Source organism: Hipposideros armiger, unplaced genomic scaffold (genome assembly GCF_001890085.2).
Source record: "Hipposideros armiger isolate ML-2016 unplaced genomic scaffold, ASM189008v1 scaffold_19, whole genome shotgun sequence".
Classification (NCBI taxonomy): Eukaryota; Metazoa; Chordata; class Mammalia; order Chiroptera; family Hipposideridae; genus Hipposideros; species Hipposideros armiger.
This window is the reverse complement of record NW_017731369.1, coordinates 4,719,681-4,729,884: the sequence shown is the minus strand read 5'-3', so window position 1 is coordinate 4,729,884 and position 10,204 is coordinate 4,719,681. Positions and strand designations below refer to the sequence as shown.

Below are 10,204 nucleotides of genomic sequence, written 5' to 3'. Positions count from 1 at the left end.
ACATGAGGGCCAGTGACACTGCGCCCTCTACAGCTAAGATGGTGAACAACAGCTCGACCTGGAGCTGGGCTGCCGTGAGTCGCCGGCGACGGCATAGGCTGCAGCCCCTGCTGCAGTGGGCTGCCATAAGCTACCGTGAGTGGCGGGCAGCCAGCGTGAGCGGCTGGCAGCTGGCGTGAGCTGCCAAGAGCCACCGTGAGTGGCCATCCGGAGGCCGACGGCCAATCTGCCTCATCCAGGAAGAGCACAATGATAATACCAACATGGGCCAGTGAAGCTACATCCTCCACAACTAGACTGAAGAACTTGTCTGTTCCCCTTTCCCGATCCCTCAATGCTGTTCCCCTCCCGCAATTCCCCAATAAAATCTTTAAGAAAAAGGCTACCACTGGCCAAAAGCACCAAAGAAAAAAAAAGAAAAAGTTTCTTCCTACCACTGGCAGCCTCTGAGACAGCTTCCAATTATCCCTGCCTCCCCATATTTACACCCTTGTAATCCCCTCCCCTTGAGAACTACACTTCTAATCAATAGAATATGGCAGAAGTGATGAGCTGTCCCTTCCAAGATTGAGTTATAAAAAGACTGCGGCTTCCAGGTTTTGATGGGGCTCCCTCAATCTCTCTTAGATAAGTCTTCCTTGGGGAAGCCAGCTGCTGAGCCAAGAGGCAGCCCTATGGAGACGTCCATAGAGCCAGGGTCAGAGAGCTGCAAACAACCGTGGCTGCAAGCTTGCAAGCAGGTCCCTCCCCCTTCTATTACACAAGTCTGTTGGAACCCAGTCTTCTCCCTGCAGAGCCCCAGGAAGATGAATCAGTTCACCAACTGGGTAGGTAGTGCAGGGTGGAGCCACGGCAGTCTCGGTTAAGAGATGGGAGCCCTTGAGGGCCCAAGATAACTTCCCCAGAGTCATCCTGGAAGCAGGAATTTCTGGTCCAGCACTATCCTTACCCAACATTCAGGTCAGCAAAGAGAAGCCCTTTTCCAGTAATTAAGGGGGCTTCTCGAACACCTTTCTTTTCATTACACTGGAAATACAGCCAGATTGAGGCAGCATCAGAGCTAGGAGAACTGTGCTTAGTTAGGTTCAGAGTCTGACACTCCTAACTCTGGGTCCACCCTGGTCCCCATCCCAACCACCTGTCCCCCGCCCAGTCACTCTGCTCTTTGTTCTCCACCGTACCTGAGGCTGTGGGATCTTACACATCTCTTGGTTTATCTGTTGGCTGTCAGCCTCCCCCATAAGCTTTGTTTTGTACAGAGCTGTATCCTTCCCGCCTGGCCCCACCTGTGAGTCCCGATGTCCTCATCTCTCACATGATTAACATAAAACTTCCCTCGGAGTGAAGAGACCCAGGCAGAGACACAATAAGTTCTCAATAATAACTGCTATTATAACCGGGGTGACTTGGCAAAGTGGTTGGGGGTTTCAGTGACTGCCCAGGATGCCATATACAACAAGTGCTCTTAAAAGAGTTAGGACTATTGTGGAAATGATCACTGTAGCAAACTTGGTTTCTTCTTCAAAATTTCTTGAGAGGAAGAGCGTTCCAACCGGAGGATGTTAAGTGTGAGAGCAAAGGAGGTGTTTGGGCGGTGAGCTGAGCTGGCAGGAAACAGGTTGCCTCACCCAACCTCCCTCCCTCATCACACTCCTCACCTACCCTTAGTGTAATTTTCTGGGATTGCACAAGGCCACCTTTACAGACAGGACACTTTGTGTCTCAGCCAGTCTTTGCTGCTGGCTGCCTGGGTCACCAGTGTCCCCATCACTCCACACTGCCAAGCTGTCACACGCCCCTTCAGGGTGCATCTGAGAACACGGGGTCCACAGCCAGATGGGCGAGCCCCTCCCCCACCCCAATACCTACAGACAGGTTGAAGACCTGTCTCACCCTTGAGGGCTCCTCTGAAAAGCATTTGGGGCATGATGTCCACTTGGTGCAGAGATCAAATTCACCCCAGCATTTCTATTCATGTTATTTCATCCCTATACCTGACACACATGGCTCACCTGGACATCCCATAAAATCTGATTGGAACTGACTACACATCAGGAATGTCTGAAAAAATGCTCAGCTTAAGGCAAAAATGAAAAGATGGAAAGAAAAAAAGAATTAATGTAAAAGAGGCAACCATGTTGGCAAACTAACTTCAAACTCCTTTAACAGAGCACAGTGCACGGTATTTAAGTAGAGAAATGGATTTTGGCAAAATAATCAAACTCTATATACAATCCATGCACATGTCACTTCAGAAAAAATGAAGATTACTTGAGAACTGCTAGTTACCCAGTCCTGTGGTCTACCACCCCAGTGCCAGAATTCACATATTAACATCCATTTATAAAATACTATTTTTAAATGCACAAATATTTATGAATTGTACAACCAAAATGTTTTGACTACTGCCGTTCTTTGGGAGGAAAATTAAATATTTTAAATCAAGTTTTTCCAGCTGATCTTTCTCATTAAAAAATAAATTTAACTTTGAGGTTTCCATATAGCAGTCAAAAGGCAGGGTTGTATTCTCAGGAGCACCTATTTCAGGGGACTCTTTCAGGAATTTTATTTTTGAATGACTGATTAAGCTTTTTCAAAGAAAGAAAGGGCCATGAACCAGAGATGCTTTTGCATAAATTCAGCGCCCTCTGCTCTGGCACCACGAAGAGTTCTGTTTACAAACTAAAGAGAAAGTTGTTGGGTGACTGGTCACCACCTTCACCTCTGGCTTCTCCAAGTGGAAAGGCTTTTCGGGGACAGCTGTGTCACAGCTTGTCCACTGGGAAAAACTCCCCTGCCCGAGAATCCTGTTGGTTTGTCCTGGAGGGTCCCATGGAGCTTGCAAAGCCAACATACAAATCTGAGCAGTTTTCAAAAAAGGGCGCTGGAGATGTGTGGGAGTCTCCTACCTTGAGTTCCACAATTATTGGTATTATTGCTAAAACATGTGCGCAACAGTTTTCTGTTGCTGCTGTTTTTCACATCGTTCCCCCCCCCCCCACCACACACACACACCTCCTCCTTTTCTCCCCAATTCAAGCAGCTTTTAAAAATTCATGTAGCAGCCTGGATGTGAGACCCGGGAATGTCTCCGGACTCGGAGAAACCTTGGTTAAGTTCCTAGCGAGGTCATTTGCTAGCTGTGTGCCCCTTGAGGGGCATATTTAACCCATCTTGGCCTCAGTTTCTCATCCGCAAAAATGGGCTGGTGAATTAAGAAGGGTTAAGTGGCCGGCGCGCGAACGGGGTCTTGGGGTGGGGTGGATGGCAGTAGGGTGGGGGGTTCAGGTCGCATGCCCCGCGCCGGTCGCCCAGGCTCACCAAGGTTTCCAACTCGCCCCGCTCCAGCGCCTCGTATTGATGGCCCGCGCGGGAGAAGCCTAGTTTCTGCAGGAACTTGGAGAAGCGTGTCTCGACCATGGTGAGCGACAGAAACTCCTTGCCCAACCTGCAGTCACGCCGGCGGCCGCCCTTGCCTGCGTGTCTCGGTCCCCGGCGAGGCCAGGGCTGGTTGCGCGCGCCCCAGCCTCCTGGGTCAGGTCCAGGTTACCAGGGAGCCGCCTACCTGCCCGCCACAGGTGAGGCCCCGCCCCCGGGGCGGGGCTGCGCACCCGGCAGCACTTGTTGTACCTGGCCCCTCCCCACCCCGCGAGCTCGCGTGGGACTCTCGAGAGAGCAGCGGCCTAGGGAGGCCCGGGCGGTGCTACTGCCCTTCAGGACTCGGGCTGTTTCCTAAACTTGCCGGATCATGAGAGTCACCTGGAACGGGGAATAGGGAGGAGGTGGGAAGCCAACACTTGTTTAAAATGCCGATCCCCAGACCCCGTCCCTGCCCTGAGTCCTTGGGTCTGGAGCCGGCTAGGAAGCTGGACTTTAACAAGAGGCCAGGTGATTCTCTTGCGGAACCCAGTGGTCAAACACAAAGCTCTGGGAGCTCAGCGCACGTGAGCCGAGTCACACTCCCTTCCGCTGCTGTGTGGCCCTGGATAAGCTACACGGCCCCTCTGAGCTAGCGGTTCCCTAGTCTGTAATGGAAAGAGAGAGCTAAGACCTTACCTCCAGGGAGGTCCCTGGTAGTGAAACCCAGTACCGGGAGCACCCCGCAGCCTTTGGGCTGTGTGGTTTTGGGTGATTTCCGAGCCCTTCCTTCTCATCTGCAGAATGGGCTTCTGGACTTGCCCATCGTGGGACCTCGGGCAGGTTTCTTAAATGTTCAGAGCCTTAGTTTACTGGTCTGTAAAATGGCCACCACGATAGCGCCTCCTTCACAGTGAAATGGAGAGGATTTAATGGACGGTGTTGCATAGGAAGGGCTCAAGGCAGGGCTTGGCACAGCTTATGTTGGCATCTTCATCACCACAGGGAAGTCGCTGGGCTCAAATGCCTCCCAAAGTATATGAGTGAATGTGCAGTGGAGACGGTGCCCAGCCTCCGAGAGGATGTATCGAAAAGTGTAAGGGCTCCGGCTTCTCATGGGACTGCAGTCGGTAACAAGACCCACCACTAGGAGGGAGGTGGCTTTGGGGAAGGCTGTGCCACTCCTCTGTGTCTCAGTTTCCTCATCTATAGGGTGTGTGTGTGTGGGGGGGGATCGATTAAGGACATAGTGTGTGTATTTACCCATTAAATTGTGCTGCGCCCTTTTTTTCACAGTGAAAAGTCATCATTTTGCTATTGAGTACAACACTCTGTGCATTGACTCGTTTCTTCTGAGCTCATTGGCAAAGGGCGTGAGGAGGCTGTGGCACTGCACAAAATGTGGAACGCTTCATGAGTTTTCCTGTCATCCTTGCACAGGGGCCATACTAATCTCTGTACCATCCCAATTTTACAGTAGTATATGTGCTGCTGTAGCGAGCACTGTGCTGCCCCTTTGAGCAAATATTTGCCTCTTACCTCTTCTGCTCCCCAAGGGGTGGCCCCTTTAGCCCCATTCAACCTGATGAACAGTTCTGGTGGCCCTTTTTGTGTCTCTGGCCTCTTCCCCCTTTATCAAAACAAAAGAGGCTGCAGGCATCTTGCTGCCCGGCTCTACCAATTTCAACAAAGGCCCCTAAATAATGGGAAAAGCAAAACTCTGGTATGAGTCAGTTCAGATTTGAAGCCCAGTCCTGTTCCTCTCAGACGTGTGACCTTAGGCAATTTTCTTCACCTCTCTCCGCCTCTGTTTACTCACCCACGAAATAAGGATGATATAATCTACTGGGTCAGGATTCCAGTCGGAAAACAGATAGCACCCTCACACTGAGTGATTTGGGGAAAAGTTTGATAAACAGGCTATTTACAAAGGTGTGAGCAGGGTATAGTGAAACCCGAAGGGTTGGATTGTGCAATTGCTCAAGATTAGCCACAGTGAAAAAATGCTGCCATCCAAGGCCTGGAAGGCAAGAGGCAAGAGTAGTTACTTGGAAGAGGCAGCAGTGTGGAGCTGAGAACTTAGTGGTGGGAATGGCTCTGAATGGAAGCCACGGATGCAGCCTCCTGGGCCCAAGACCCAACGCAGAGTGGAAAGTGAGTCTGTAGGAGCAAAGGGGAGATAGCTGGAACTGACCTCCCAGCCCTGTTGCACAGATCTGAGCTCAGGCTTGCAGTGTAGAGTACCTAGCAGTACCTGACATTAGTTGGTCCTCAGAAAAGTCTACTATTCATATCAAAGAGTGCATATGAATTTGGCTCGGTTATTTCTCAGGTTCTTTCCAACTGGCGTTCTGTTTTTTTTTTTTTTTTTCGGTTCTGTAATTTTTAAGGCAGTGTCGGATCCAGGGAGGAAACACACCTTGTTGGCATAGAACTTCATGCTTTCCCAAGGGTGTTAATCAGGTATCCTTTCTCCAGGTGGTGCAGCCCATTTATAGGGTGATGTGTTGGTCAAATACCTTTCCCTTGAAAACCCAGTCTCTTGAATCTGATCACCGTAGCCTCTGTTCCAACTCAGAGATGTCAAGGCTGGAATTCATGAATTAGATTTGAGAAGGCCCAGGGCATTCAGGAAGAAAACTCTGGGTAGTGGATATTGTGAAACACCTGGATCTGTTGGGATGAAAAAAGTTATGGAGTAGACCACAGAGAAAGCAGTTAAAGATAAGGTATGTGACTGAAAGCAGCTGAATGGGTCCCCTTTGGCTTACGTTTATTTAAATTTTTGTTTTTGTTGCATTGTACCCAGAAGCTGCAGCCTGCACTCATGTCTACTAAATTTCTTAATTTGTTGAGACTTTGTGCCTGGTATGTATGCAATGTATGTAAATATTTTAAAAAGTTGGTATATTCTTTGTAAGGGTATTGATAAGCTGTACTCTTTTTTTTTGTAAATTAGTTCTGTATCTATTTATTCGTACGTTTAGTTATATTGTTTACGTCTTTATTTTTCACTACTTGATCTGATACAGGAAGATAAGGAAGAGTTTAACATTTCCCAATTTAACTGCTTTCTTGTCCATTTTTTTCAATGTCTGTCTGAATTTATGCTTCTTTGTTGGTTAGTGCATATGATTTACCTGTTCATTATAACTCTTGTGATTGTTTAATGCCATCTGCATCTCATTAAAATGTATTCCTTAAATTTTACTTTGTAGAGTTAATATTGCCACTGTTTCTTCCGTGTGGCTTAAATCTGTGTGATCTATGCTTGATCTTATCTGTAGCTGTCTTGTTTCATTTTCCACCAGACTGTAAGCTCTGTGAGATCAGGGAACTCTTCCATCTTGTTCACTGTGCATCCACGCAGTGTCTGTCATGATAGACAAAAATACTTATTGACCATGCCTTTCTCATAAACAGCAGATCATTGAAATTTGTTTTGAATCTAATTTGAGATTATCTACTTTATAATATGGAAATGTATCTACATTGTTAGAGTTCTTACCACAAGACTGACTTCTATCATCCTCTTTCATGTCTTCTCTCCAAGCTTTTTGAGGTAAGCACTCTGCTGTTTGCTGTCATCTTTTACTTCGATTTCAGAATAAACATCCTATTGAAAATTCCGTCAGGAACCATCTGAAAGCATTTCTGAAATAGAGGCAATTACTTATAGCATCTCTTTTGATTCCCTCTTACAGGTGTAAAGGAATTTTGTTTCTGATTTTCATTTTTCTTTTTCTTATTTATGCTTCTTCTCCTATTCTTAATAATTTAATCTAACTACCCAAACCCTTATTTTTTGAGTCTTTGTGTGTGTGTGTGTGTGTGTGTGTGTGTGTGTGTGTGTGTCTCCACTTTCCCCAAGAATTACATCCTCCTATTTCTATTTGTTTTCAACATCCTTTCTTACCTCTGTCACTTTGTTTGGATCCCATGGTGATCAGCAACACTGACTTCAAGATTTTTTTTCCTTTAAGACTTTTGTTCCTGCCTTCAACCTGCTGAATTCTAGAGTCTACTCTCAAGGACTCAATTCAGACAAGGGAATTTCCTGGGAAACTTTCTGAGGTTCGTAGGTCAGAGTGATCCTGGGGCTTTGGCCAGCTTTGGGAGTCAAGGGCGGGACTCAGCCAAAAGCATCTAGCCTTTCTTGAATATCCGCTCTGGGCACCTTGAATAATGAGATCATACTCTTCAACTCCCATTCACTCTTTACAGGAAAGTGGTGTCATTTCATTTTCCATAAATTATTTCCCAACAATACATCCTGTTGGGGAGTCTCAGTACAATCCCAAGGCACCTGAAATTTATTTGGAAATAAATCTCATTCACAAATTATAAGGTTGGCATTTGAAGGCACCCTTTTCAGAAGGAGTATGGTATACAAAGGGCATATTGTGTGTGTGTGTGTGTGTGTGTGTGTGTGTGTGTGTGTGTGTGTATTTTTTAGGACCTAGTGTGAAGTTATGGCTCTTGACATAAACCTTCAATTCTGTTTGTTTTTTAATGGCTATGCACACAGGCAACAATATAATAATTTTATAAATGAAATTTTTAGTTTAGGGAGGTAAAGCCACTTGCAGTTATTCAGCAAATCTTTTTAAGCACTTGCTATATGGCATTGGAGGTAGACCACTGAACATAATAAACTCTATCTGCGCTCTTGTGTCTTATCTCCTACTGGGTGCCAGAGGCTGCAAACAAATCAATGTGTAATGCAATGTCAGGCAGTGAATGTAGTGGGTTGAGTCATGCCACCCCTCCCCACCAAAGCATATGCCCATGTCCTAGCCCCCAGAAACTGTGAATGTAACTTTACTTGGAAAAATAATCTTTGAAGATATAATTAAGTTAAGGATCTCAAGATGAGATTATCCTAGATGAACTGGGTGGGCGCTAAAACGAATGACTGGTGAGAGACACAGACACAGGGAGGAGGCCACGTGAAGATAGAAGCAGAGGTTGGAGTGATGTGGCCACAAGCCAAGGACCACCTGAGGCCACCAGAAGCTGGAGGAGGTAAGGGAGCATCCTCCTCTAGACCGTTCAGAGGGAGCGTGGCCCTGCGACACCTTGACTTCAGACTTCTGGCCTCCAGCACGGGGAGAGAATAGATTTCCGTTGTTCTAAGCCACCTAGTCTGTGATCACTGTTTCAGTGGCCCTAGGGAGCTAGTAGACGGAGCAAAGCTATGAAGAACAGTAAACAAGATGGGGGCTGGAGAGGGAGTGGGGCTTTCGTAGCTAGAGCAGTCAGAAGAGGTGGCATGTGAGCAGAGACCCGCGTGAGATGAGAAGCGACTCTTGTGGATATCTGGGAGGGCAGTGTTCCAGGCAGAGGGAAGAGAAAGAGCCAAGGACCCAGGTGAAAATAGGCTTAGCTTGTGTCACCGTAGTGAGACCCACTTATGTGCAACAATTCACCCATTTGCACCAAAACTGTGGCCATGCTCACAACACACAGAGCCTATTTCCAGGCCCGCTTCATGTCCTATTGTCTTTGTCACTTCTGCCATAGTCATTGTGTGCTAAACGAGAAAGAAACATCAGCTGAGCACTTCCTACAGCTGGGAGCATTTCTGGGCTTCCAAGGGGGCTTCATCCTCCAGGAGAGACAGGGCACAGCCCTGCGGATCATGACACCATGTGCCAAATGTACGTGCCTTGGGACTTGCTAAATCCCAAGAGGTAAATGCCTAGCACAGATGCCACTGCTCCTTTCTCCTCTTACATCCATGGCAGACATCACCATTCAGGCAGGGAGTGACATTTCCCCGTTGGCTGGGACAGGCCTGGGAATCCTTCTCCTTATCACACTTTAAGTAGCTACCAACAATTGTTTAGACCTGGCACATGAAGAAACCTATTTACCAAAAGGCTTTCAGAGAGGAAGGAATGATCATGGGTGGGGGAAGGTTATGGAACCATCTGGAAAGTGGTGGCATGGTTGAAGGAGAAGATCTCTATATGTAAAGTCCACAACTTAGACAAGGATTCACTCTTGGTGGTGTATAGTCTGTGGGTTTTTGACAAATCCTGACGCCATGTATCCACTATTACTGGATTATTCAGAATAGTTTCACGGCCCTAAAAATCTCCCGTGCTTCACCCCTTCGTCTCTCCCTCACCCCGAACCCCTGGCAACCACTGATCCTTCTCTTTTCTCAATAGTTCCGTCTTTCCTGGACTGTCATATAGTTGGAAATCTGATTCTCTTTCAAAATCTGCTCTCATTTAAAAAAATTCAAAAGCATCCAGACCTGTCACCCAGCGTCAAGAGAATTCCAGAACAAAGCCAAGAGTCCTGAGACCTTCCATGTTTAAACTCACCAGACAATGCTCCCCGTGGTGTCTTGGAGGTGACCAACCATCCCAGTTTGGCTGAGATGGTCCCAGTTTTAGCACTGAAAGTCTTGGCATCCTGGAAAATCCCTTAGTCTCAACAAGGTTCGTGTCCCCTCCCTTCCACCCCAGCACAGTTCTGAGATTCATGACTGCTTATGTCACCCCCTCGCTGGAGGGCTTCCTTTTCCTCAGGGTAAATTCTAGACTCTTTTACAGGCCACAGCAGAGCCACAGAGCCCTGGCCCCCGACTCTCCCCACCTCCCTGCTCTGGCCATACCAAACCCTTCTCAAAGGCCCAGGTGCATGCTCTCTCCTCTCCTCTTTGACCTGAGCTGTCCCCTCTACCTGCAAGGCTCCCCAGCGATACCCTCACCCAAACTCCCCTCCAACTCCTGCTCACCCTTCACGTTTTATCTGAATTGTTGCTTCTCCTGAGAGCCCCCCCCCCCTGATCCCTGGACCAAGTGAGAGGTACTGCAAAGGTATCCCCACTGTC

At 47.6% G+C, this 10,204-nt stretch overlaps 1 protein-coding gene across 1 annotated transcript in view; it reads right to left on the bottom strand.

The window, feature by feature from the left end:
• Positions 1 to 3,527, bottom strand: part of ATP2C2 (ATPase secretory pathway Ca2+ transporting 2) — a 110,523-nt gene extending 106,996 nt beyond the window's left edge. Inside the window, exon 1 of the mRNA XM_019634818.1 lies at positions 3,322 to 3,527. Coding sequence (XP_019490363.1) covers positions 3,322 to 3,420 — 99 coding nt within the window. The 5' untranslated portion in view covers positions 3,421 to 3,527. The remainder of the gene's footprint in view (positions 1 to 3,321) is intronic.
• Between the last annotated feature and the right edge of the window lie 6,677 nt (positions 3,528 to 10,204).